The 26,889-nt window shown below is 50.2% G+C and overlaps 2 protein-coding genes across 28 annotated transcripts; one reads left to right on the top strand and one right to left on the bottom strand.

Annotated features, from left to right (window-relative positions):
• Positions 1-1,739: 1,739 nt before the first annotated feature.
• Kxd1 (KxDL motif containing 1) lies at positions 1,740-26,003 on the bottom strand. Of its 12 annotated transcripts, none has more exons than XR_015639521.1 (6): positions 15,309-15,642; positions 7,939-8,063; positions 6,040-6,192; positions 4,688-5,349; positions 3,604-3,650; positions 1,740-2,513 (listed from the first exon to the last, which is right to left on the bottom strand). XR_015639521.1 is itself a non-coding variant. In XM_087588967.1 (6 exons), exons 3-6 carry the CDS (start codon positions 8,037-8,039, stop codon positions 2,281-2,283), a joined length of 534 nt encoding a protein of 177 aa, XP_087445093.1. In that variant the 5' UTR covers positions 8,040-8,063; positions 22,656-22,781; positions 25,963-26,003; the 3' UTR covers positions 1,740-2,280. The 12 variants fall into 12 exon arrangements, 8 of the variants coding, with proteins under 8 accessions (XP_087445093.1, XP_087445091.1, XP_087445092.1 ...); XR_015639524.1 differs by lacking the exon at positions 15,309-15,642 and adding an exon at positions 10,713-11,183; XR_015639523.1 differs by lacking the exon at positions 15,309-15,642 and adding an exon at positions 10,900-11,183.
• Fkbp8 (FKBP prolyl isomerase 8) lies at positions 15,415-22,413 on the top strand. 16 transcript variants are annotated; one of them, XM_087587760.1, is made up of 9 exons: positions 15,415-15,501; positions 17,018-17,304; positions 18,595-18,764; positions 18,839-18,927; positions 19,180-19,397; positions 20,210-20,382; positions 21,236-21,313; positions 21,572-21,703; positions 21,950-22,413. In XM_087587760.1, exons 2-9 carry the CDS (start codon positions 17,043-17,045, stop codon positions 22,034-22,036), a joined length of 1,209 nt encoding a protein of 402 aa, XP_087443886.1. In that variant the 5' UTR covers positions 15,415-15,501; positions 17,018-17,042; the 3' UTR covers positions 22,037-22,413. The 16 variants fall into 16 exon arrangements, with proteins under 16 accessions (XP_087443886.1, XP_087443879.1, XP_087443874.1 ...); XM_087587753.1 differs by having other exon boundaries at positions 19,180-19,418; XM_087587748.1 differs by having other exon boundaries at positions 19,177-19,418.
• Positions 26,004-26,889: the final 886 nt, after the last annotated feature.

Here is a 26,889-nt window from a genome sequence, read left to right as displayed (position 1 = left end):
CTTTTTTTTATTGAAAATAGGCTTTTTCTTTCCCCATACAGTATAGACTGATAAGGATTTCCTTTCTTCAAGTCGTTCCAGATTCTCCCCAGGTCCCTACTTACTTAAATCCACACTTTTTTTTTTTTTTTTTTTTGTTCTTTTTTTTCGGAGCTGGGGACCGAACCCAGGGCCTTGTGCTTCCTAGGCAAGCGCTCGACCACTGAGCTAAATCCCCAGCCCCAATCCACACCTTTTTTATTTTTTAGGAAACAGACAGGCTTATAAAATAAAACAAAAACAAAAGAGGACGAGAAACAGACATAGGCTTACACATTTGTAAAACACAAAAAAAGTTGGAAACCATAATATATACAATGATAAGGTCCAGAGAAACACCTTCAAAATTACTGTTGAATTTTGTGGCCTGCCCTTCAAGTGTGGTTTGTATACCCATTAAGATTTTGTTGGAGAAAATCATTTTTCATTTGTGAATGGCTGTCACCTGGAGATAGCTTCTGAGTTAGGGATGGGGTGTCTTCCCCTTAGCACTGCGGAACTTTTCTGGCTTAGGCCCCTGCAGGCCCAGTGCATGCTGCCATTTGGAGTTTATGCATGTTAGTCATGCTGGGTTTCCAGGCCCTGTGCCTTGATGCTCTGTATCCTCTCAGACTTTTAGTCTGCCTGCTCCAAGGTCTGTCTCTTCACTGTCTAGTTGTGGGTCTGTCTTGGTTCCCATCTGCCGAAGTTTACTTCTCTAATGCTGGCTGAGCAGAGGACTAATCTGGTTCCCCCACCAGTTGTCAGATAGAAAACACCTCCTGAGAAGATACTTAACGACTCAGAAGTACATGTATATTTATCGTGTGTTTTCCCCACTAGCACATGAGTGCTGTGCCCATGGAGACCAGAAGAGGGCTCTGATATCGAAATGCAGTTACTGACTGTGAGCCTCCATATGGATACTGAGACTTGATGGCAACCCTAAAAGTGTTTATTTTTTTTATTTTTTTTTTTTTTTGGTTCTTTTTTTTCGGAGCTGGGGACCGAACCCAGGGCCTTGCGCTTCCTAGGTAAGCGCTCTACCACTGAGCTAAATCCCCAGCCCCTATTTTTTTTTTTATGTGTATGAATGTGTTGCCTATTCATGTGTCTGTGTGCTGTTAAAATGGCTGGTACCATGAAGTCCAACACAGGGCACCATTTATCCTGGGACTGGAGTTACAGTTGTAACCTTCCATGTGGGTGCTGCTGTTTCCTTTTTAGTACTATCCTACAGTGCTGCAGTTGATCCCTAGGACCTAGTGCTTGCTTGGTTTGGCTCTGAAACCAGGCTATGTCCTGACAAACTATCATTTAAGAGTGTTTAAGGCCAAGAAGATGGTTAAGTGGGTAAAGCTCCTACTGTGCAAGCCTGAAGACCCAAGTTCAAGTCCCCAGAACTCAAGTAAAAGCTACATGGCACGGCATGGTCCCTGTTATCTACAATTTCAGCTTCAATGTCTAGATAGCCCAGGCCAGGCAGTGGCCTCAGCAGGAACCAGGCTTCTCAGGGAAAGTAGTAGTCTATAAAGGCAGGCTGCCCGCTGACCCAACTTGGATGCCTCAGGACTCCCATCTGCCACAGCCCTGTCTTGGTAGTTCACAGGGTCTGGAGTTAGCTAGCCTCCTCCAGCAGGGCCCCCAAGAGACATCCGGAACTTGCCCATGTTCTGGGGGGTGGGGCCCAAAGACAGAAGCAAGCCACTGCTAGTGTAGTGTTCCCTTTTAACAACAGTCTTTATTGATAACTTCCCAACATCTGTAAACATCAGGTATAAAAATATTCCATTCAGCTGTTTTCTAAGGTGACTGGCCAGCTCCTGGAGATAACCTGATGGACCTTGGAGAAACACAGCTCCTCACAGTCAAGGCTGCCTCTTCCTCCAGAATTCAACACAACAGGAAAAAAGTACTCCACAGAGGGAAAGGAGACATAGTTGAATCAGCAGCTGCCAGTGGGTAGGAACAAGCTCAGCCCTCCTGTGCCCACCCAGGGTGTGGGGGATGACAATCTGGCTTTGGTCTCTGGAGACCTTAGAAGCACTGTTCAAAGCTGGCCCAGGCTGATTTCAAGGTTACCTCTACCCAGCCCCACTGCCCCAGCTAGACATACATGCTGGCATAGGAAGTCCTGCTCTTACGGGGAGTGGCAGGAATTAGGAACCCTGCCTACAAAAGAAAGGAGCAGCAAAGCTGACTGACTGTGACCCTAGGAGAACCACTGCTGCCCTGGGCCTTTCTGGGAGGTTGGGAGAGAGGTTATTCTTCACGTGTTTCTTCCTCATCATCTGTTTGGCTGTGGCCATTGATGGCAGGAGAGCCAGGTCGAATGTGTGATAGGTCCTCAAAGCCAGGACTGAAGGATGGAGAGGCAGTGTCAGGGCTGGTGTCACAGGACCCTGTGCTCTGCTCTGAGGTGGCGATGGTTGTGGTGATACTGGGTGGAACAGGGTCTTCATCTTCGTCCTCTAGGAGTGAACCCTCTGGGATGTCTGTGGAAGGAACCCCCCATGTTGGTCAGGTCACCCCTCACCGTCCTAGAAGGGTGACCCCTAAAACTCTGTTTCATCCATGGGATATGACTCAGCCCATTTTACATAGGAGGAGATTGAGGCCTGGGCAGATGGAAGGAAACTCATCTCGGGTCTAGGGTGAGCATGAACTCAGAGAGAACATGCCCATCTGTCATCCAATATAGGAGACAGAGGGAGGAGGAATACTAGGAGTCTGAGGCTAGCCAGGACTGCACATGAGCTGCTGTCTGAAGGTTTAACACTTGAAACAAAACCAACAAAAAACGCAGGGTGGCTGGCATAGGCAGAGGCTGGGTTTGGTTGTGAGTGAACCAGCCCTGCCCTGTATTAGCAATCTAGGTGGAGAAGGATCAGAAGTTCAAGGTCATCTTTAGCTACAAAAGAATTTGAGGCCAGCTAGGGTTACCTTAGACCATGTTTTGAAAACACAAAGCAAAGAGGGGTGGTGGTGCACACCTTTAATCCCAGCACTTAGGAAACAGAAGCAGACAGATCTCTAAATTCCAGGCCCAGCCTGCTCTACAGAGTGAGATCTAGGCCAGCCAGAGCCACACAGAGAAACCCTGTCTCAAAAACAAACAAACCAAAAACAAAACAAACAAAAATCCACAATGCAAACAGAAGAAACCCCAGGAACTCCACTTGTCACTGGAATGGACAAACCCACTCAGGAGATGAGATGAGCAGAACGAGCCTTTGGCAACGTCAGGGTTCAATGATTTTGCAGCTGTAGAACTCCATAGTTCTAGCCCTTCTGGCTCTGCCTCATTCATACCCCAGATAGCATCACTTCCCTCTTCTTAGGATTTCAATTTCCTCTTTGTGAAATGGAAGTCCCACCCCCACCTCACACATGCTTGGGAGTGGCAGCCTGGTTCACAGGGCTCCTGGGTATCACTATTCATTCCTGAAACCCACCTCCCATTGCAAAAGCCTCTCCACCCACCACCCCTGGGACCCAGGATAGGCAGCTGCCCAGGCAGATTTCAGATGCCAGCAGAAGGCACTGGCAGCAGCAGGGTGTGTGTGTGTGTGTGGGTACACTTACGGCTGAAGGCCTCTGGGTGCTGCCGGGCCAGCTTCCCCTTCAGTGTCCTATGGAGAAGGGGACAGGGATGAGCCACCAGGAGCCTCTGAGAACTGCCTGTGTCTATCTCTCACTGTTTTGGGCACTCATCTCATGCTGTCCCACGCCCGTGGATCCTCCTTTCTTCCTAGGCTTAGCCCCAGCAGCCTTTGGGAAAGAGTAGGCCTAGGGTGCAACCTGAGCTAACTGCTGCTGTCTACACTTGTTCCTTCTTTCCTGGTGATGCATTGGGTCTTCTTAGTCCATGTCCACTTTGGTTGGTCCAACAATGCCTCCATGAACCAGGCTGTCTGGTCAGCAAGCCCCAGAGCCCAGATACACCCAGCATGTAAAAAAATAATTTTGTCAAGTTAAGAGCCCTGACTACTCTTCTAGAGTTCCTGAGTTCAACTCCCAGCAACCACATGGTGGCTCACAACCATCTATAATGGGATCCGATGCCCTTTCCTCGTTCCTTGTGTGTCTGAAGACAGCTATGCTGTACTCACATACATAAAATAAATCTTTTAAATTTTCATCGTGGGGCTGGAGAGATGGCTAAGTGGTTAAGAGCACTGACTGCTCTTCCAGAGGTCCTGAGTTCAATTCCCAGCAACCACATGGTGGCCCACAACCATCTACGAAGGTATCTGATGCCCTACTCTGGCCTGAAGATGTATATGCAGTAAACACACATTAAACAAAAATTAAAATTTTTTTCATCTTGTCTTTTGTGTGTGTGTGTGGTTATGCACTTGTGCAGGTGCCCAAGGCTGACTCCAATTCTCTGGAGCAGGAATCAAAGGCAGCTGTGAGCTATCTGCCCTGGGTGGCGGGAACTAAACTAATGTCCTTTGCAAGAGCCATACACACTCTCAACCACTGAGGCTTCTCCACAGCCAGTGTGCCAAACTTATGTATGTGCTGAGCAGAGCCTCCTCCTCAGGCCCCTTTTTGACTTCAGGTTGGCCTTGAAGTCACCACAGAGCTGCCACTGACCTGGAAATCAAGTCCCTCCTATCTCAAGCTCTGGTACAGAATCACCACCCCCAGTTGGCTTTATTACCTTATGAACTGGCTTCTGGTTGCTCTGCCCTGAAGTCCTGCACTCCAGGCCTGACGGGCTAAAGAAGGGTCTTCAGAGAGTCAGCCCATACACTGACAGCAGCCAGTGTGGCAGTCACACAATGACTCAGCACTTGTGAGGCTCAGCACTTGACACACTGGACTCTTGTCTCCTTTCTGGGGATCTAGGACACATGCTGCTGTATTTACTCTTGGGGCTCAAAGAGCTACCTATTCCCCAAACTACATGTCGAGTCAGCCTGGCATTCGGGGCTAGAAAAACTAGCAGACAAGGGCAGCAGAGCACCTTGGTACCAGGGAGGCAGAGGCAGGTGGATCTTTGTGAGTTTCAGGACAGCAATTGAGACCTTGCCTCAAAAACAAAGCAAAACAGCACCAATAAAAACATTAAATAGACTGGTATAGAGCATCTCAAGACTTCTGGGTAGAGTTTACTTTGTTCCCTTAGGTCCCCAGGCCACACAGCCTTGGGCTAGAGGATAGGGCACACGTGTGATCTGGATCCCGTGGTCTTGGCTGTTCTGGTCTGGGCAGCTGGCTGCTGGTGTGTCTGCCACAGTGGTGGGTGAGGCTGTGGAGTACACCTGAAGGACCATGCTGAGTGCCAAAGACGTGGATATCATGGTCCAGGAGCGAGCACCACTGTGGGAAGACCCAAACCAAACCCTACCTATATCCAGGATGGACACGGGGCCCCGGTTCTCTGCTGGCCAGTCAGCCAGAAGTGGAGGGCCCGGCCTGTCTACCCGCCTCCTGACTCGTATAGGGTCCCAACTATGTAGCACAGGTTCCAAGTAAAAGGGAAAGTCACAACTGGGTGATTAAACACCCAAGCTTCAATCCCAGCATTCAGGAAGCAGAGGCAGATGGATCTCTGAGTTTAAGGCCAGCCTGGTCTACAGAGGGAGTTCCAGAACACAAAGGCTACACAGAGAAAAACCCTGTCTCAAAAAAAAGAAGGGGTGGGAAGAGATTCACTTCCATATCACTCCCTCAGAGGTCAGATCTGTCTTGTTAAACATCCATAATTCCCTAGACTGAAGAAGACAGAGGGCAGAGCTAGTGAAGAGAAGAGGAGGCCTCGGAGGGGAGGGAGAGGGGAGAGGGTGGAGCAAGGACTTAAGGGACTAAGGAGGCAGAGGTGAGCAAAGGGCCCTGGGGTAGGGTCTTGGAGGTACTAGGAAGAGCTTCAGAGTGAAGGCGCTGAACATCTAAAGAGTTGGTGACAGAAAGGGCCAAGAGTGGGGGATTGAGAACAGTGGTTTGGGGAAGATGTGCTGAGGAAGCATCTGGCTGTGAGACCACAGAAGAGCTCTGGGGGGAGGGGGCCACCTGATCCTGCGGAAGATGCTGTCCAGGTCCCGTTTCATGTCCACCAAGGTGCGGGTGTGGTGCATGAAGCGCTCGCTCATCTGCTGCAGCCGCACGCTGGACAGATTGTTGAAGTTCAGAAGCATCTCGTTGGTTTTCTCGAAGCGGTCCAGCCTAGGGGGAGAGGGCCAGGGCCTTTGCATCAGGCCTAGGAACTCCCTCAGCCTGAGCTAATCCCTGAGTCATAGCCTCTGCATTTAATTACAGAGTCAAGGCCTGAGGAATTCTGTCTGCTGTTCTGGTCGCCCAACTCCTACTCACAGTTGAAAGCCCTATTCAAAGGCACTCTTTGTTGCAGCCTACATATTTCATGGAGTTCTTTAGTGGGCATTAGTCCTCTGACAGGATGTTGCCCTGCCTGGGACCTACTCTTATGTTCTAAACTGACCTTGAACTGCCTCTAGAGAAGTACAGCAATTACAGGCGTGTGCACTATGTCCAGGCATGAAGCTGGCATTTTTGAGACAGTGTCTGTAGCCTTGACTGGCTTGGAGCTCAGGAAGGAGTTAAAGGTGTGCGCTGCCTGCCACACCAGGGCCATACTGATGTTCTATTATGTGCTCTGCCTCTGTGCCTCTGTGGAGCATGTGCATGGAGCATGTGCACACACAGCCTACGAAGGTCAGAAGGTGTGTCCCCTGGAACATGAGCTACAGTAGGGAGCTGCCATGTGGGTGCTGGGAACCCCCCTTAAGAGCAGCTAGTACTCGTAGCCACTTTACATCTCTCAGCACATGTTTTTTTCTTTTCAAGGTTTAGTTTTTTTTTTTTTGGAGCTGGGGACCGAACCCAGGGCCTTGCGCTTCCTAGGTAAGCGCTCTACCACTGAGCTAAATCCCCAGCCCCCAAGGTTTAGTTTTTAAATGTTTCCCCAGACCAATATTCTGAAAATGTGTATGATATTGGGGGAGAAGGGGTGGAACATTGGGGTACACAATGAAGAGGATCTTGGGAACCCAACCTCTCCCCCCATTTCTTTCTTGGCTTCTTGGCTACAAACAGCTTCAAAAGATGGACAGAGGGTTGGGGATTTAGCTCAGTGGTAGAGCGCTTGCCTAGAAAGCGCAAGGCCCTGGGTTCGGTCCCCAGCTCCGAAAAAAAAAAAAAGATGGACAGAAATCTAAGCCAGAAAGCCTTTCTCTGTTAGGTACCACCTCCTGCATTTTGTCACATCAATAGGAAGTTGATGTCCTTTCTCAGAATCACTCAATCCTCAAGCTGACTGCTCCTTGTTACACTGTGTAAACCCCAAGTCAGTCCCAAAGGCCAGGACAGTTCCCATTTGATTTTGTCACTGTTAGTCTGGGAGTTTTGTCACTGTTAGTCTGGGAGTTTACGTGGACATATCTGAACCTAACCTGAAGAACCAGGATAAGTCCTGGGCATGGTGGCAAAACCTAAAAACAAACAAACAAACAAACAAACCCCAACGCAACAACAAAACATAACTAAGTAAATAACCCAAGGTAAAGAACCCCACAAGACACTGCCTCTGGCTGCAGGCTGTGTCACAAACAGAGCTGGGAGCATCTACATGCTTGGCAACAGTCAATCTGAATTCAAGGTAGGCTGTCCCAGCGAGGGAGCAAAGCATCCTGAAGCAGGCTCCCTGCAGACCCAGATCGGGCACTCGGTACCAATGCCAAAAGCCAGCCCAGAAGTTCCTGAGACCCCTATCCCTTCAGCCCTCCCAGCCTTGGCCTGGGGACAGGAACTGCTTGGGCCTTTCCCACACAGCTGCAATCCGATCCTGTGCCAAGGCTGGGAACTAGGGGCTTGTTTTCTTTATTCTGTTCCGTCTCTGGGCAGGGTTTGGGGAAAATGGTATGATCCTTCCCATGCCTCCCATGGCCTGCTCACATGTTCTTCTGGGCCAGAATTATGGCGTTGACGTCATCAGTGTTCACCATGCTGAGGAAGCGGCCACAGAAGACCCTTGAGGCTGAGTCTGGGGTGTCCATCTCTTTCTCCTTAACCCCTGAAGCCTGAAATGACCGGAACAGAATGTGAGCTCAGCACTAGATAGGTGAGGATATCAAGAGCCCGTCATATCCTCCAGCTGAAATCGTGGGCTGTTTGGGGGCCTGACAGAGACTTGTTCCTAGAGAACATAATCCTGGAAGGCTGTAAAGGCAGCACACTTGATTCCAGCATTTGGGAAGCTGACGCAGGAGGATGAACCAGGGCTAAAGGGTGAGCTCTTCACTCTGCCACCTTGCATAGCTCAGAGCTCTCCACAGACACAGCTGAAAATGCCGTCCCTCCTTTCACTGTCCACATGATTCTGCAAGGCTGCCAGCCACTTCTCCTGTGTGCCCTTCTAGCTTCAGGTCAGTATTTTCCATGGAACACGCCCAGGTGCTACAGTGCTCACATGATAGAGGACAACTATAGAGACTGCTTTTCCTTCCAGATACAGAGCCTAGGAGGTCAGACACCCTGGGCTAGCTACAGGTGGCCATAGACACCACACAGAACTCAGGTTCTCTTCCACTACAGCAAGTAGTCTGTGGCACCTCTGCAGGTCCGTTCTTCCACCAGCTTCCAAGGTCTGCCTGTACCTGCTCTCTACCTCACCGTCACTGAGCCCAGCTCTGTGTGTAAGTTCTAGAGACCGAATCTTGGTCCAGAAGCATGTTATTAGCTCAGTTAATGCGGCAAGCACACCCTCCTTTCAAGACAGGGTCGCACTGTGTAGCCCAAGCTGGCTGTAACTCTCTATGTAGCCCAAAGTGGTCTCCAACCTACAGTGTAGCTGAGGACAACCTGGACTTCCTGATTCTCCTGCCTTACCTCCTGAGTGCTGGCATGTGGTTTTTATACATACTTATGAGTGCATGTATGTACTGTGGTTGGTATGCATGTGGAAGTCAGATGGCAATGCTGGGAGTTGGTTCTGTTTCTATCATGTTGGTAGCCCAGGACAACTAGGGCTACACAGAGAAACCCTATCTTAGAACGAAACAAAATGAACAAAATACCCAAAAAACAAAACCACACATACTTAGTTTTTTGAGACAGGACCTAACTCTGTAACCCTGGATAGCCTGGAAGTTGTTATGTAGACCAGGTTGGCCCTTCTCCTTTGTCAAATTGCTGTGGCTGGAACACAGGACCTCGCACATGTTCCACACATGAGGGCCTGAAGGCCTTACCCAGCCCTGCTTCTGATTATCTTAAAGAATGGAGTTAATATAGACTTTTTCTCTGGGAATCACCTCATTTGCATTTCTTTCCTCCAAAGCACCAAGAATATCTGAGGCCCAAATCTGTCTAGTGTTGGACAGCCCTGCATCTTCTAGAAACTAGCAAGGGGCAGGGAGGTGATGGCATACTCCCTTGATCCCAGCACTCAGGAAACAGGTAGGTAGATCTCTGTGCATTCAAGACCAGCCTGGTGGGGTTGGGGATTTAGCTCAGTGGTAGAGCACTTGCCTAGGAAGCGCAAGGCCCTGGGTTCGGTCCCCAGCTCTGAAAAAAAAAAAAAAAGAACCAAAAAATAAATAAATAAATAAAAAAAGACCAGCCTGGTCTACAGAGTGAGTTCCAGGACAGCTAGGGCTACACAGAGAAACCCTGTCTCAAAAACAAAACAAAGAAGAAAGAAGAGAAACTAGCTATGGGCAGGGCAAAGCCCCTTCCACCCAATAACCACACCAAGTCCAGTCACCCAGTATCAAGCACGACCATGGACAAAAACAGGACTTTAGACCCTAGCACAAGGGGAGAAGAGCAATGTAGGAGAATTCAGACTTCATGGCGAACCAGAACTTCATGATCTTCCCAAGCAAATCCGGGCAACTCAGGGAGACTGGCCTGTGAGATGGTTCAGTGCCTAAAAGATGATTGCTACCTGAGGACTCCAGTTCAAGTCCTGGGACACACCTGGTAAGTTGTCCCCTGCACAAGGTGCATGCCCCCATTTCCCAAAATAAGAGTGTAAATTGTCTGAAGAAAGAAGAAAAAAGACGTGTGGTTAAAGGGCATAGTCAACAACTAAGTTAATAGCTAGCATCTCTCATGTAGAATTTTGATTCCAGAGATTTTGTTCTAGATCAGGTATTAGTCCTGGTCTGGGGCTGAACTGGTAGCATGCAGAAGCCCTGGGTCCCTCAGGACTTAAGGTCAGTTTTGGGTTGTACATACTGAGATCTAGGCCATCCTAAAGATGCATGAAACTCTATTTTAAAATAGAAGCCTGGTGTGACAGCCCATGTTTGCCAAGACTGTTGTAAATTCAAGGTTAATCTGGGCTACGACATAGTAATTTCGAGACGAGATTCAGACACATAAGACTGTCTCTAAATAAATAAATATAAGTCAGGTGTGGCGAATGCCTATATACACAGTGCTAGAGAAGACAGGGAGATCAGAGTTTGCTTTGTGAAGTCATCCTTTGCTTTGTGAGTTCCAGGCTAGCCTGGGTCAAATGAGACCTGACCCAAAACAAAATTCAATGAAAGCCAGGTGGAGTAACTCACGATTGTCATCCCAGTATAGAGACTGAAAAAGGTGCATTTCAAGGAGATGGAGGCCAGTCTGGGCTGCTACCTCAAAATTTTAATAACTTTCTTCTTGTACTTGGGTGGCTGAGGAAGGATTACCAGGAATTGGAGGTTAATTTGAATTATTACCTGAAAAAAACACTAACTCTCCCCCAAGAATGCCAGGCTGACTGGAATGGCTCTGCGTCTCAAGGTTACAAGTAGGAGCACACATCTGTCCCGCCCGAGTCCTCAAACCGACTTCAACTCCACGGCCAAACTCCGAAGGGGAATCAACAACAAGAACCAAACCGAATAAGGCGGGGTTCAAACATACATGGAGTTCCCGCCCCTTCGAGCGGGGAAAATGAGGCACGCGCGCACTCCAAGCCGCTCAAGGGTCCCGCTTGCGGACGGTCACACAACTAGGGTTCTCATCTAGATTGGCCCGCGCTGCCGCTGAGCATCCGGGAAAACTGAGACTGTGTCGGTACCAGAGGTAGGATGGGCCCTCCCTCCCCGCCCCGGCCTCCTGGCGCCTTGCGATCCCTCCCGAACCGGCCCTGGCGTCTCCGGCCTCGGCACCTGCACATCTGGCGGCCAGGATGGCGCTTCCGGGATGGCGCCAGCGCGCGTACGTCATCACGGAGCGTCCATGTGTTCCTTCTGTCCAAGCGCCTAGGAGCCTGCGCGTACTCCCAGCAAGGAAGATGTAGGACCAAAATGTAGAAGCACTTAACATGAACGTCAAAACGATGACCAATCACAGGGCGATATATGCGCATGCGCAATGTTCCAATCATGGCTCATAAGCAATCCGGAAGTGGCCAATTAAATATACTATTTACTAATCCAGGGTTACACAGTGAAACCCTGTCTCGAAAAATAAACACAGGGCTGGAGAGATGGCTCACTGATTAAGAACACTGACTGCTCTTCCAGAAGTCTTGAGTTCAATTCCGAGCAAGCACATGGTGGCTCACAACCATCTGTAACAGATTCTGGTTTATCTGGAGACAACTACAGTGTACTCGTATACATTAAATAAATAAAATATTAAAAAAAACTTGTCATTTAAAAAAAAGAAAAAGAAAAATAAACACAAAGTCATATTACCCAGGCTGGATTCCAACTAGCCATGTAGCTGAGGTTACCCTTAAACTCCTGGTCATCCTTCCTCTACTTCCTGAGATGACATGTATGACAATGTATGCCACCATGTGTGACTTTCAGGATTTTGAGTTATCGCTGTAGCCTAAGCTACCCTGGTACTCAGTATTGTTAGAAATAACCCCCACTATAATAAAGGGGTGGTGAAATAAAAGCAGGGATTTGTTTGGTTTGGTTTGGTTTTTCGAGATAGTTTCTGTTTGTAACAGAGCCCTGGCTGTCCGGGACTCGCTTATTTAGACCAGGCCAGACTCGAACTCAGATCTGACGGCCTTTGCCTCCTGAGTGCTTGGATTAAAGTCCTGTGCGACAGGGACCGGCCAGTTTTAGTTTTTGAAATAAGGTTTCTCTTCTTATCTCTTGTTGTACTGAGATGTTCTCTGTAGGTCCAGGTAAGAGAAACAGTTTTTAATATGCCTTCTGCAGAAAAGGATTTCAGCATAGAAAATAGGCAAAGGCTGGCATGGTGGTTTCTTCTTTCTTTCTTCTCTTTTCTGTGTGTAGCCCTGGCTGCTCTGGAACTCAAAGGTCTGTTTTCCTGTGCCTCCTGTGTGCTGGGATCAAAGGTGTGTACCACTATGCCCAGATAAGGTAGAAGGTTTTAAAGTCTTGATCATTAGAAACCTCTGGCTATTTTTCCCCATAACTGGACACTTGGAGAGTTACAATCTTTGAATACCTTATTATACTCCTCTTTAAATTCCCCATTCTAATCCAGGGGTTCAACGTCTCATCAAATCAGTCGCCTAGGCTTGTGCCTGGCTATCTCTTCTCTGATTGTGGCATGGGTCACATAGTAGAGTGCCTGTAACTTCACAACCATCCTGGACACTAAGAGCACCAGACAGCAGGTACAACTCAGGGAAAGAGGAGTCTAACACTTCATGCTATCTGTGATTCGCTGGTTGATTCTAAGCATACCTGATACTGAAAACATAGCAGAACAAATTACTTTTTACATTATGAATTGGAAATTCCTGTCTACCCTCCTGCCCCAGCTTCACTGGTGCTAGGAGTAAAGACCCACTGTGCCATACCTAGAGTCTTCTTCTGTTGGGGTACCACAATATGTCTCATGAGGTGGGGGAGGGGCAAGTCTGAGAATACTATAATCAAAGAATTGAGACTGGTGTGGTGGCACACACCTTTTTCCTAGCAAACTCCTGGTGCCTATGGAAGTCGAAAGAAGTCAAATTCTTGGGAACTGGAGTTATAGGCAGTTGTGAGCTGCCATGTGGGTGCTGGGAATTGAACCTAGGTCCTCTGTAAGAGCAGTCAGTGCTCTTAACTTCTGAGACATCTCTTCTTTCACACTCCTTTTTTCTCTTTTACTCTGTCTCTTCCCCTCCCCCCCAAGCAGTTTGCTTCTTCTGTTTGTTGTTTAGAAAGATTCCTGATTCAGGTTGCTCAGTGCTGTCTGTATGGTTGTGTAGAAGACCTCAAATGCCCACACTCCATACTTAGGTGTCTGAAAGACCTGTTCTGGACTGATGAAACCCAAAAGTGAAAGCTATTCATGTCTTCCCACCAGACAGAATATTTCCCTAGATTTATTAGCTCTTTGCTATCCAGCCAGGAGGGCTAGCACACTGCACATCTAGGATCCCAGCTGCTGGAGACGCTTCAGTAGAACTATCATCACAAATATAAGTCCAACCTGGGCTACAGAGCGAGTTCAAAGCCAGGCTGGACTATGTATGTAGTGAGACTTTCCCATCTCAAAAAGAAAATAAAATGCCAGGTGATAGTGAATGCTTTTAATCTCAGTACTTGGGAGGCAGAAGCAGGTAGACCTCTGTGAGTTGTAGGACAGCTTGGTTCACAGAGTCTAGTTTCAGGGTAGCGAGAGCCTCAAAGGGAAGCCCTGTCTCGAAAAACAAAATTGAAAAAGAAAAAGAGGAAGAAAAAAAGGGGGAGAAAGAAAAAGAAAATAGTTAAGAGATAAAACTGTATGATAGCATGAATCCACACGTAAAGGAAGAGTTACATGGTGGGGCGGGGGCCAGTGGCACAAGCACCTTACAGACCTGAGCTCCCTCAGTCTACAGAACCAACATGTTAGGACAGAACTCATTCTTGCAAATTGTCTTTTGGCATTCCCTTGTGTATCTGGGAGCAAGTTCCATATAGATGTGTAAGTGTATGTATGTATGTATGTATTCCCACGTGTAAAAACAAACAAAAAAAGACACTGAGGTCTGCACTGCTCAACTGAGCAGCAGCTTAACATGTGCAAGGGCCCCAGAATCCATTCCAAGTACTAAGAACCAAAGAACAACAAAAAACAACCCACTGGGTTTCAGATATGGTCAGGTTCAAAGCCCTCAGAACTGGAACTAGCCCATGGTTTCTTTGATATCAAGTGAAAGAATTACACAATCATTCTTGAAAGGGGACAGCCCAGGGAGGGCATAAAACAGCTCTGGAGAGTGGATGAGCACTATCTGGTGAGAGGTGCCTGCCTTCTCTCTGGTATCTAGCACTTCTGGCGGAGCTTTCTGGGAAAGCAGGCACTTACTGAACACCTGTATGCTGCAGGTGACTATCGTGAAACTAGAACATAGTGGCTGGGGGCCGTAGAGTGTCCACTTGGACTTGTCACTGTCCCTCAGCTTTGACCTACTATTCTTTTAGACAGTGTGAATTCTGATCCTCTGACGCCCACTTATCAAATGCTGAGATGACAGGCAAGGGCCCTCCCTGGCTTCCTCACCACGTCCCTACCTTCGATGTAGTTTAGTAAGCAGTCACACAAGACCCCCCGAAACCTCACAACAAGCTAAACACCTTGTAGTCAGAAGTGTTGGCTCCCAGCAATCAGGAAGTTGAGGCAGGAAGATTGCTGCCCGCTTGTGCTACATGGTCAGACCCTGGCTAACTAAAAGACAATATAAAACGTGAGACAAAAGAGAATACTATGGGGTGCTGAGAGTGGGAGAATTCCTCTTCTCCATGGAAAAACACATCCAATACCAAATGGTCAGCCCTGAACACATGCATAGAAGTGGCATCACACAGACTAAACAACTTGTATCTAGGAATATATATGTATATGAATATATTTATGTGTGTGTGTATTATGTAACAACTGTTAATTAATAAAAATGATAAACTTAAAAAAAAGAGAGAATACTATAATAAAAGAATTGAGACCGGTGTGGTGGCACACACCTTTAATCCCAGTAGCAGGCAGAGGCAGTATGATGTCTGAGTTCAAGGCCAGCCTCATCTGGTATATGTGCTGATCCAGGACAGCCAGGACTACAGAGCTCCCCACGCCCCAGGAGAACAGAGGGGGTGGGGGGAAGAGGACATGAAATGAAGTGTTAAGTAAAATTATGAAAAATTACTGTTTTCTAAAGAGCCCCAAACTGGCCGCTCATGAGCTGCGGTGTTTCTTGTTTATTTCTAATTCGTATGTGAACAGGAGGAAGCCCGACACGGTGTGAACTAAAATCAGGACGTGCTGCTACCTTCGTCTCCTGAGGCTCAACCAAGTGCGTTCCCACCCCCTAATCACTACAGCCTCTCCACCCAGAGGCTAGAGCCCCTTTAAGAACGGGCAGCGGAGCTTACCAGGAAAAAGGCGGTGTCCAGGGCGCGAGACAGACGTGTGCAGAAGCCAATAAGCGTGGCAGCCGCGGCGTGACCAGCCAATGGGAACGCGGGGGCGGGGCTGCGCATCTGAAGCTGTTTCCCGAGGCGCGGCGGCCGCGACTGGGGGTGGGGAGGGGGGCACAGGACCCCAAGCGGGGTCCCCAAGCCGCAGGCACGTGAGACGGAGCGTAGCGAGGAGGCCGAGGCTCCCGGGGCCGAGGCCTCCCGAGTCTGCGGGGACCGGGGCCTCCCAGGGTGGTAGTGTCGACCGGGCGCGGGGCGGCGTTGGGGTGCGGGGCGCGCGGGGCATTGTGGGGGCTCGGGGTGGGAGGGTCTCCGGTCGGGGCCGGATCCCGGAAGGAGCCCCGCAGGTGAGGGTCGCAGGGCAGGGACGCGGAGCTCCGGGGCTTCCTGGAGCTTAAGGAGAGGGCCTGACAGGATGTACGGTTCTGCAGCTGGGTTGGGGATCCTCCGTAGAGAGGCCTGGGGCCAGCGAGATGGTGCAAGATTCAATATTGGTGTTCCCACTACTCTTTCGTTTTCATTTAATTTTGAGACTGGGTCTCATGTATTCTAACTCAGTCTTCCAAGTGGCTGTGTAGCTCAGGCTGGCCTTGAACTCCAGGCCTTCCTGTCTCAAGCTCCCAAGAGCTGGATGACAGGCGAGCACTGCCACACCAGGTTTTACAAGGGTGCTGATTCTAAAGCGGTGTGCTTGGTAGGAGAACGCTCTTCCAACGAATTACAACCTTAGCTTATGCTTTAAATTTCTGGAGACAGGGTGTCATGTAATTCATGAATTCCATGGCCTTGAATACCTGATCATCCTTCCTCCACCTCCCTATTGCTGGGATGAAAGACATTTGCTGATGCCTGGTTTCTGCAGTGCTGGGAATAGAACCATGGGTTTTGTGCTTGGTAGACAAGTGCCCTATTGCCTGAGCTATGTCCCCAGTGCCCTACTGTGATTAAAAGCTGGAAGCAGGCTTGATAATAGAGGCAGGTTGGAGCCATGGTCCCTGTTGTTGGAAGATTCAGTACCTTCAGGGTACGGAACAAGAGACATTAAGTATCTGGCACCAATTCTTTATTGCTGGAGCCTTTAGCAGATAAGGTAGCCAGAGGCAAGGACCTTTACAAAAATTCACTTTTCTCAAGAGATCCAGAAGTTATAAAAACAGCTGTCCCAGTTTGTGGAAAGGAATTAGTAAAAGTTTAAGAAAAAACAAGCAAACAAACAGCTGTCCCAAGGCCTCAGTGACTGTCCCCACTGCCTCAGTAACTCCAACACCCTTTTCTTGACATTCAGTTCAGTAACTTCTAAATCTTGGCCCTACTGCTAATTGGCTTGATTTCTGACCTTGACCAAGTGGCTTTGTCTTTCTGTGCCTGTTGGGTCTTTTTTGTGTAAGCTATGGTTTTCCTACGTTCTGTGTTTATAAAGATTCCATGCTAATTACTTCTAATAACAGCTAAACCAGCTGTAGTTTGTGGCTCAGAGTGTGAGGTCTCTGCACCCTTCTTTCAACAAGCCAGGTTGGTAGGGTGCCCAGTATGTACATGATGAATGCAAGGGCTGGTGTTGCTGATATACTCCAGGGATGCCAGTTGTAGGGAACTGGAGCTTAGGAGAGTTAGAGGGCCTTCCTAGATGGGGTTATCACTGTCATGCTTAACTGTTCCCCTAGGGCCAGTTCCTGATCCCCCAGCAGCATGGCGTCTTGGGCCGAGCCCTCTGAGCCTGCTGCCCAGCTACTTTGTGGGGCCCCACTCCTGGAGGGCTTTGAGGTGCTTGATGGGGTTGATGATGCAGAGGAGGAAGATGACCTAAGTGGGTTGCCACCACTAGAGGATATGGGACAGCCTACGGTGGAGGAGGCTGAGCAGCCTGGAGCCCTAGCTCGGGAGTTCCTGGCAGCCACAGAGCCTGAGCCAGCCCCAGCCCCCGCCCCGGAAGAGTGGCTGGACATTCTGGGTAAGTGTGCTGGGTTGGTCAGAGGCACCTTGACCCAGGGATTTCTGGTCTCTTGAGCTTTGTTTCCCCTTCTGTGTGGGTTGGAAGTGACATTAGGATATCAGTGGCTGATTTTTATTTGTTTATTTTGAAATAACCTTACTGTGAAACCCAGGCTGGCCTTGAACTCACACTATAGTCCAAGCTGGGTCTGAACTTTGGATCTTCCTGACTCATTGTCTCAGGCTCGCTGGTCTCACAGGCCTGTGCTGTGTGGCTGGCTTCCGAGATGGCTTGATACCAGTGTGTTTGCTGGCTCATACCTTGCCTTGCTCACACAATCTGTAACAGGTTGCTTTCTACCCCCAGTGTTGGAAACAGCAGCTCAGAGAGGCTGAGTCACCTTCTTGGAGCCACACAGCCTTTGCACTGGGTGCCAGCAGCTCTAAGACAACTTCCACTACATCTTCCCTAAGCATTTGTGTAGATGTGTGACAGAGTCTTAAAAACTGGCACAGCCCAACAGAGCATCGGGTTCTGATCACCCTCCTCTTGTTCCACAACATTCATTTTCTCTCCTAAAATCCCTTCTCTAGATAGTGCCAGCAGGATTTTTGTGTTTCTTTTCTTTTCTTTTTTTTAATTTTAAATTTTTTTTTTTTTTTTGGAGGGGTGCTAGGGTGCTAGGGAATGGAAGGCAGAGGCTCTACCACTGGGGCTTACCCCTAACCTCTCACTAGGGAGTTCTAGTAAGGGTTTCTTAAAACCCTGACCAGCCGGAGCTGGAGAGGTGGCTTAATGGTTAAGAGCACCGATTGCTTTTCTAGAGGTTGTGTGTTCAATCCCCAGCACCTGCATTCACAGTTGTGTGTAACTCCAGTTTGCGTGAATATGGCACCCTCTTCTGGACTCTGTCAGCACTGCACCCATGCAGGCAGAATGCACATAGACATGAAATTAAAAAAAACAAAAAAACAAAAAACACATTTAATTTTTTTTTAAAAAAAGTCCAGAACAGCCATGTTGGCCAGGCATGTTGGGTATGAGGTAAAAGGCATATTCAGCTAGGCTGTTTGCCCTGTCTTAAAAAAAAAGGAGCCAACCAGGCCAGCTGTGTTCCATGGTGCCAGTCTCTAGCTCCAGCCTTGGCATGCCATCCCTAATTCTGTCCTGTTGGGATAGGGCACAAAGTCTTGGCTCCACCCCAGTGTTAAAGTAGCACTGGGTGTTCACTGCACCTGAAGGTGGCTCAGTAGAGCAGAGACTCCTGTCTGGCCACCAGATTACAGGCTCACACCTCGGCCCCTGCAGGGAACGGATTGCTGCGTAAGAAGACACTGGTCCCAGGCCCAACAGGCTCTAGCCGCCCACTCAAGGGCCAGGTGGTGACCGTACACCTGCAGATGTCCCTGGAGAATGGCACCCGTGTGCAAGAGGAGCCCGAACTGGCTTTCACGCTTGGAGACTGCGATGTTATCCAGGTGGGAGCTGGGTGGGCAGGTGGGCGGCCCATCGCGGGGCCTGTGCTCTTGTGACACCCCTGGCTGTCCTCCAGGCCCTGGACCTCAGCGTCCCGCTCATGCATGTGGGCGAGACAGCAATGGTCACCGCTGACTCCAAGTACTGCTACGGTCCCCAGGGCAGGTGAGCGCTGGCCTGTGCATCTAACTGTGTCCACCATCCTTCCCATTGCGTCAAAAGGGAAACTGAGGCCGAGGCTGGCCGAGTCACAGGCTCAGGGTAATATCTCAGAATGTGATGTGTAATTGACACAGGGACCCCAGGTCCTGAGTCCTGGCCTTCCTGCCTCAGATTCAGCCTTGCAAGGAGGGTGTGGTGGTGGCTGCAGCCTGGTTGCCAGGTCTGAGTGTCCCCTGTTGGCCACCTCCCCAGCAGGAGCCCATACATCCCCCCCCATGCAGCCCTGTGCCTGGAAGTCACCCTGAAGACAGCAGAGGATGGACCTGACCTGGAGATGCTGAGTGGGCAGGAGCGCGTGGCCCTGGCCAACCGCAAGCGGGAGTGTGGCAATGCCCACTACCAGCGTGCTGACTTTGTGCTGGCTGCCAACTCCTATGACCTGGCCATCAAGGCCATCACCTCCAACGCCAAAGGTGCCCAGCTAGTTACCCGGGGTGTGTGTGCATGCGGGGATCGGGACAGCTCAGGGAATGCAATTCTGTCCTCCATTGTGTGGGAGGGGTGCAGAACTCAGGTTGTTAGCCTTCGCAGCCAGGACGCTTACCCTTGAGCCATCTTGCCAGCCTGTAGGATGGCCAGACTTCTGCATCATCATTTGGGCCGTAGAATGCTCTAGAATATCCCAGAATATAGACATATTTCCTGCCATCCATAACCTTCAGGTCAGTGGCTCCTTCCAGGTGGTATATGTATAGTCAGAAGCTGAGGCAGGAGAATGGCCAATTGTAGTCTAGACTGGGTTACATAGCAAGACCCTTTTGTGTGTGTGCGTCTGTGTCTGTGTCTGTGTCTGTGTCTGTGTGTTCATTTGCAGTGGGGGTCAGAGGTGAACACCTGGTGTTTTCCTCAGCTGCTGCCCACATTTTTTGACATGTCATTGAACCCAGAGCTCAGTGAGAGTGAGTGGCCATGTCTGCCTCTACCCCAGTGCCGAGATTATTCACATGCACTTTGCACTTGGCTCATAAGTGAGCACTGGGATCTGAACTCACCCCTCTTGCTTGCTCACAAGCCCTTCGTGGCATGGGCCTGTCAGCTTAGCAGGAGGGTGGACATAGGAAGGTCAGGAGTTCAAGGTCGTTCATGACCACGTAGTGAATTGGAAGCCATCCATAGATGCTTGAGACCCTAACTATGGTGTAAGGACTTGGGTGGCCTCTTAGGGTCTGGTGGCGTAGACCCCAGGGGAGGGTGTGCCTATTTCCCAGTGACTACTCCCCTGCAGTGGACATGACTTGTGAGGAGGAGGAGGAGCTGCTACAGCTGAAGGTCAAGTGTCTGAACAACCTTGCGGCATCGCAGCTAAAGCTGGACCACTACCGAGCAGCACTGCGCTCCTGTAGCCAGGTGCTGGAGCACCAGCCAGACAACATCAAGGCACTGTTCCGCAAGGGCAAGGTGTGTTGCAGCCCTATGACAGCTCCAAGTCTTGGGAGCCCCACAGTCTGTGGTGAATGCTTCCTGTACAGGAACCTCTTTGGCTGCCATCTTCTCTAGAGGGAAAACTGGCTTTGTCCTGTCATGGCCTGGGGAGCCCTAAGCCATGTGTTTCTGCTCCCATGCTGTCTCTTCTGCCCAGGTTCATCAGCCATAAGCACTGTAGACAGGGTATGGCAAGGCTGGGCTACAGACACAGCCTCTCCCCTTCACTAGTTTCTAGGCTCGCCATTCAGCAGAGGCCGTCTGGCCCCGCGCAGCCCTTTTCACCTGGTGCAGCTGCCATGTTCTGTGGTGCTGCAGTCCCAGTCCCAGTCCCAGGCCCAGGCCAAGGAGAACAAGGCACGGGGACACCTGGGGTATGGGGGAAGTGCTTATAAAGCACTGTGTGCAGGCTTCTGCCAGAAAACCAGCCATGCTGTTCTAGGATCCTGCAGTGTTGAACCAGACCCTGTGGTCCAGCCACATAACTGAAGCTAAAGAGTGATTGTAGCCAGACACAGGTGTAGACCAATTGTCCCAATACCCAGGAGACTGAGACAGGAGGACTGCCACAAGATCTAGGCCCTCCTGAGCTATAGTGGAAAAATCCAGAAGGATGGTTGGCTGTTGAAACTGTCCCATCAGGAAAGCTGCCTTTAAATCCGATGGGATTTGTAGGACCCTGGGTCTGATTGAGGTGTCTGTCCCCAAGTCCCTTGTCCCAGTGCAGCAGTGATACCAGTTCCAAGCTGTGGCTTGAGATCAGGTATCATTGTAGGGTGGAGGGGTGTGAGCTCTGGGCAAATAGAGAGTGGGCGCCCCTCTCCCATAGGTGCTGGCTCAGCAGGGTGAATACAGTGAGGCCATCCCCATCCTGAGGGCGGCCCTGAAGCTGGAGCCTTCCAACAAGGTAAGCGGAGCTCTGCTGGTCTGGTCTGGCAAGTCCCTCTAGTCTGCCTCTAGTTATTGCAGTTCTGTCTTCTGACTTGCCTAGGGGTGACACAGCAGCTCCCACTTTGTCAGAGCTGATGGGGACAAGTAGAACCCCTGATTCTTAGGAGCCCCATCAGTTGACAAACCCTGGGACCAACCAGAAGGGAGCAGTAGTGATGACAGGCAAGTCATCTGCCTCCTGCACGTGCTCACCCACTTCCACCACCTCCCACAGACGATCCATGCGGAGCTCTCAAAGCTGGTAAAGAAGCGTGCTGCACAGCGGAGCACAGAGACTGCCCTGTACCGAAAGATGCTAGGCAACCCCAGCCGGCTGCCTGCCAAGTGTCCGGGCAAGGGTGCCTGGGTAAGCCTGAGTGGGGTTGGGCGGGGCTGGAGGGGGATACTGGGAACATTAGCCCAGGCAGAAGATGGGACTCTCTGGACCTGCAGGTTGGAGGCTCAGGCAGAGGCAGAAAGAAAATCCACTGGAGGAGTGGGTATTTGGTTTAGGCTTGGGTGTGCATGGTACAAACACTTGCTAGGAGGCTGCTTGGCTCATAGTAGTTGCTTTGGCTATGCAGCCAGCTTTCACCCTTACCTTTATCCACAGTCCATCCCGTGGAAATGGCTGTTTGGGGCAACTGCCGTGGCCCTGGGGGGCGTGGCTCTCTCTGTGGTCATTGCTGCCAGGAACTGACTGTCCCCCTGCATACCTGGACCCCAACCTGTGCTCCCCAACTCCCCCAGGCTCCCTGTCCACTGCCCTCCCTGGCCGAGACACCTCCTATGGGTTGGGGGAGCAAGGATTGAGGGTCGCACACCCCAACAAGCAGGAAAGACTGAGACCCTGAAAGGGGGCATGGGGTACAGCCCAGAGGGAGGGGCCCTGTTCCTCCAGACCCAGTTGTCTCTCTCCCACAACCCTGTTGTCCTCTGGGGTCAGGCCTCAGCTGGGGCAGCCTCAGTTTTCCCTCAGTAGGCCTGGGGGCAGCACTACCATTCCTTCCTGCCCGCCTGCACCCTCTGTCCAGGCTTCCCCACAGTGATTTAAATAAAGCCTCACCCCACACCCTACTGCTTTCCAGGCCTCTTTCTGATGAAACCCCAAGTTACAGCTGAGCCAGGTCCCCCACAAAAGCTGCTTTAAGGAGTGGCTGGTGGGCTGTGCCCAGGCCGCATACAGCTGGACTTCAGAGGACTTCCACACATCCCCATCTCTGCTTTCATTTCCTGCCTGAGATTGGTCCATGTTGGGGCCCTGTGGGCTCTGGAGTCATTTTTATTTGGTGGGTGTTAGGATTTCAAAAGTCACTAACCTGGCATGCATGAGGCTGTGGGCTCTTCAGGAGGTGGAGGACGGCACAGTCGTGGTCACGGAAGAGATCAGGTATGGTTGTCAGGTTTGTTCAGAGATTATGGTCACCTGAGCAGGGTTCCTACGTCTGCAGAGTAAGAAGGCTGGTCTAAGGCTGTGCTGTAGTTCACTGCAACAGTGACTGCAGGCTCTGTCACATTACATCTGAGACCCTGGGGCTGATGGATGAGGGGCTAACCTATGAACTCTGTTCTGAGCTATGTCCTGCTTCTAGAAGTCAGGATCACTTTGACCACCTTGTCCCCAAACCTGTGGCCTCATACCACCCTGCATTGCCAGCAGAAGGGTCATGATTCATGCAGTACCTGGTTCTCTGGGGAGTTTGTTTTGAGGTAGAGTTTCTTATAACTAAGGCTGATCTTCAACTACTCATCCTTCTTCCTCCACCTCTCAAGTGTTGGATGGCAGGTGTTCCATCAATGTGATATCATATCTCACACTCCAGTGTTTTTATTTTTGTTGTTTAAAACAATGTTTAGAGGTTCTGAGATGGAACTAAAGACCTATTTCCCAAAAATCCTTGCAGAGTGCAGAGATGGACAGTTTTCCTGGATTACTACACAACAGCTGTTCTGCAGATCCTCTATCCCAGCTGTCCTTGCCTTTTCCCCATCCTCTGGCCAACTCCAGTATTCCCCTGGCCCAGCCTTGGGGGATAATGTCTGGATAGCAGTGTGCCTGTCTCCCAAAGCTCTTCTGATCTCAGCTAGGGTGTTGGGGAGCACTACTGTGTCCAGCCAGTCTAGGAAGGGGCAGAGTGGTATATGAGGTCTTTTAGTCACACCCTACACCTGCTCACCAGAAACTGCACTGGTCTTGTCCCTCCCACGCAGATACCCAGGCTCCAACTTCCTCTTTACAAAGTGCCCTTAAGTTGGCGTAGCACTTATTCACATCTTGCATCCTTTGTTTACCTCAGAGATAGGGTCTTGCTGTGTAGTCTAGGCTGATTTTGGGACTGCTGGATATTGGTGATCCTCCTGCCTCAGCCTCTGGGTAGCTGGTACTACCTGTCTGGCTTATTTTGACGTAATCTAAGATCTCATTACGTTTAACTAAATTGTACTTTGGGGGGGTGGGTTGTCTGTGCAATGGTACACTCACTTCTTCCCTGTGGGCCCTAGGAATTGAATTTAGGTCTTCCAACTTGGTAGCAAGCACCTTTACCTATAGAGCTGATTTGCCAGCCCAGAAAGTACTCTAGAGATGGATGAGCCATGTGCCCAGCCTCTTGCCGGGGGATCCTGGGCTATGACTTTCTGCCTTTGGAGGCTGGGTACAAGGTAAGTAAGAGGACTCTGGATCCAATGATGGAGCCTATCCTGCCATGCAAGAGTCAGAGCACTGAGACCAGAGGATTCTGAGTTAAAGGCCATCCTCAGCTATGTGGTAAATTGCAGGCAAACCTGGACTCATGAAACCATGCCTTAAAACAAGGGTCTGGAGAGGTGGCTCAGCAGCTATGAGCACCTGCTGCCCTTGCAGAAGACTTGGGTTCAGTTCCCATCATGGAGACTCACAAACATCTCTAAGTCCAGTTCTAGAAGATCTCATACCTTCCTATGGCTATGCACGGCACACAGACACATGTATGCAAGCACTCCTGCACATAAAAGTAGCTTAAAGGGGTTGGGGATTTAGCTCAGTGGTAGAGCTCTTGCCTAGGAAGCACAAGGCCCTGGGTTCGGTCCCCAGCTCCGAAAAAAAGAACCCAAAAAAAAAAAGTAGCTTAAAGTGGGTGGTGACTCACACCTATCAGCACTAAGGAGACCAGGACTGTGTGGATGAAACAAAGTGTTTCCTGACCCTTTGCTCTGTGGCTGAATTAAATTGACCGGGAAAATAACCAGCGATGTCTCTGGAGTCTGTGCCACTGGCAGCTCAATTGTTCTATGGCTTGACTAACTAGGACCCCCTCCTCCATAATAATATGTTAAAAACTTTATGCTAGGTGTGGTGGCACAAGAATTTAATCCCAGCAGTTCAGAGGCTAATGCAAGCAAGCTCTTTAGTTTGAGGCCCCTTGCTCTTCATAGCTAGTTCCAGGCCAGCCAGAAACCCTGTCTCAAAGGTTATATATATGATGTATGAGAAATACATCTTTTAAAAAGATCTATTAGGAGCCAATGGGCAGGCATTTAACACATCCCAGCAATTCAGTCTATTAAAAACTGTCCACAGGTAAGCAGTAAGCAGCAGCAATTGGTGCTGATCATCATGTGGGTAAGAAAAGCTGTTAATTATACACACCAAAATATTACATAGTCGTCAAAAAGGAATGAAGCTCTGATTCACCCATTGATGACCCTTGAAAACAATTACACCTCAAAGGCCTCACGTTGTGGGACTGCACTATGAAATGCCCACAAAGACAAGCAGATCAGAGAGTTGCTAGGTGACAGAGATGGAACAGGAAAAACTGCAAATGAGGACCAGGCTTTCCTTTGACAAGAAGGAATGTTCTGGAACAGTCAGTGGTGGCGGTTGTGCAACATTGAGTACGTGTGGGATGTCGCGTTAAGATTTGTTTATTGGAAAGCCAGCGCATGACGTGTGGGAGATTCATCCAGTTGTTGAACTTTCAGCAATAGTCACGTTCAGCACATCATCCTGTTTCCACAGCTCTTGCCCTGTTCTGGGAATCCCCCCATTAGCTGGACCTAGCAAACCCACACGCACTTGGTTTACATAACCACGCCCACCACACCAGCCTCTCAACATACGCCCACTCCCTCCTGGTACGAGCAGGCCCCGCTCACTTTATTTTCCGGAGGGCTCTATGCAGACTCCACCAAAGGAACGCTGAAGAAAAAGCGTAAATATCAAGCTTAAAGGCCCTAGTGGTGGTAACCTCGTTCAAGTGTTAAGGGTTCATGAATAACACGTAGAGGCGGGGCTAGGGGCTTGGAGAAGTGGAACCGTCAGTGCCTTGTGAATATGCATGAGGCGGGTGGGGCACAGGGAGCTTCCCTCAAGCGGTCGGGGGTCGTAGTCTGTTGAGTGGCAAATCCTTGAAAATTGGTTTGCGCTACGCGGCAGCGGCAACTCCTGAATAACTCAGCTATTCCAAGCGTCTGAGGCTGCTGGGGATGACCTCCGGAGCTTGAGGTCTGGCTACGTAGCGCGGTGGGTGAACTGAAGTAGGGCGGACCCTGCGACTGTTGGGGGCGTATCAGTAGTGCGTTTGGCGGGCAAGCTGTGGTCGGGGAAAATCTCTAAACACGCGATGGGGGCGTGGCCAAACCTACCTCATGAATAATGCAGCAAGTCGATGGGGCGGGCTTTAGGGGAGTTTGGGGGCGTGGCCAAACGATAGCGCTTGGGGGAGTAGCTCCTCAGTGACGCAAGGTTCCAAGGGCATATTTGGGGGGCGTGGCAAGGAGTTGGTGGAGGAGGCGGCTTCGCCACAACATATAGGCGTGGCTAAATGTGTAGTGGTTTTTCAAGGTAATTTTATTTCACTGGGAGTGGGCTCGCTGAAGGCCCGATGCGTGGCCATCTAGATCATGCTTGCAACTGCGAACAAACATGTTTGTCGTCGCGGGCTGGCAGTCTACAAACACGTTGGAGACCACGGCCAGTCTCTCATAAATAACAAATAACACACCCTCGCGACGGGTCGCGAGACTGACAGGGCTTTACTGGGTTTGGGATGAGGGTGGGTTTCCAGCGCTCCGGGCGGCGAGGCTACCTTCGCCTCATGAATAATACATTAGGAGTCATCAGGTAGGCGGAGCATGTTTGTAAGTTTGGGGGGTGTGGCCAGCCGCGCACGCGCACAAGAGTTGTTTGCTAGGAAGGGAAGTTTCTTATCCCGGAGGCGTGGCCAGTCTGCTGAGGGAAGAGCAGTATTAAGACTTAGACTGGCCTCGCGAGACCCTTGGGGAGTAGCCAGTTGGGATGCGGTTAGTTTTTGCGGGTGTGTTCCGAGCGCGCGGGAAGGCGTGGCTAACCTCTCATGAATAATGCAGCAAAAATCTGGGTCTCTCGCCTCGAGGGCGGGCCTGTAAGTGCTTGGGGGCGTGACCATCTGTGAGGGTCGCAGGCAAAACGTTCTTCTCTTTCAAAGGAGGCACGCTCGCCCGGAGTGGGGCGTGGCTATGCTGGCCTCATGAATAATGCAGCACGTCGGCTGGCGGCGGGGCGGGGCGGGCCGGCGTGAGGGCGCAGTCGCT

Source organism: Rattus norvegicus, chromosome 16 (assembly GCF_021556685.1).
Source record: "Rattus norvegicus strain SHRSP/BbbUtx chromosome 16, alternate assembly SHRSP_T2T, whole genome shotgun sequence".
NCBI lineage: Eukaryota > Metazoa > Chordata > Mammalia > Rodentia > Muridae > Rattus > Rattus norvegicus.
Note: the sequence above shows the minus strand (reverse complement) of the source record. Positions and strands in the feature narration are given on the sequence as shown.

What these genes read in the sequence shown, in the direction of transcription:
- Kxd1 (XM_087588962.1), bottom strand. Translation starts at nt 15,416, where the DNA reads ATGCGCAGCCCCGCCCCCGCGTTCCCATTGGCTGGTCACGCCGCGGCT. An exon ending in ATTCTGGCCCAGAAGAACAT is followed by an intron (nt 6,193 to 7,938) that starts GTGAGCAGGCCA and finishes CTCTCCCCCTAG; the next exon opens with GCTGGACCGCTTCGAGAAAA. An exon ending in GCACCCAGAGGCCTTCAGCC is followed by an intron (nt 2,514 to 3,603) that starts GTAAGTGTACCC and finishes TTCCTTCCACAG; the next exon opens with ACATCCCAGAGGGTTCACTC.
- Fkbp8 (XM_087587748.1), top strand. Translation starts at nt 17,043, where the DNA reads ATGGCGTCTTGGGCCGAGCCCTCTGAGCCTGCTGCCCAGCTACTTTGT. An exon ending in GAGACTGCGATGTTATCCAG is followed by an intron (nt 18,765 to 18,838) that starts GTGGGAGCTGGG and finishes GCTGTCCTCCAG; the next exon opens with GCCCTGGACCTCAGCGTCCC. An exon ending in AGCTGGAGCCTTCCAACAAG is followed by an intron (nt 21,314 to 21,571) that starts GTAAGCGGAGCT and finishes CACCTCCCACAG; the next exon opens with ACGATCCATGCGGAGCTCTC.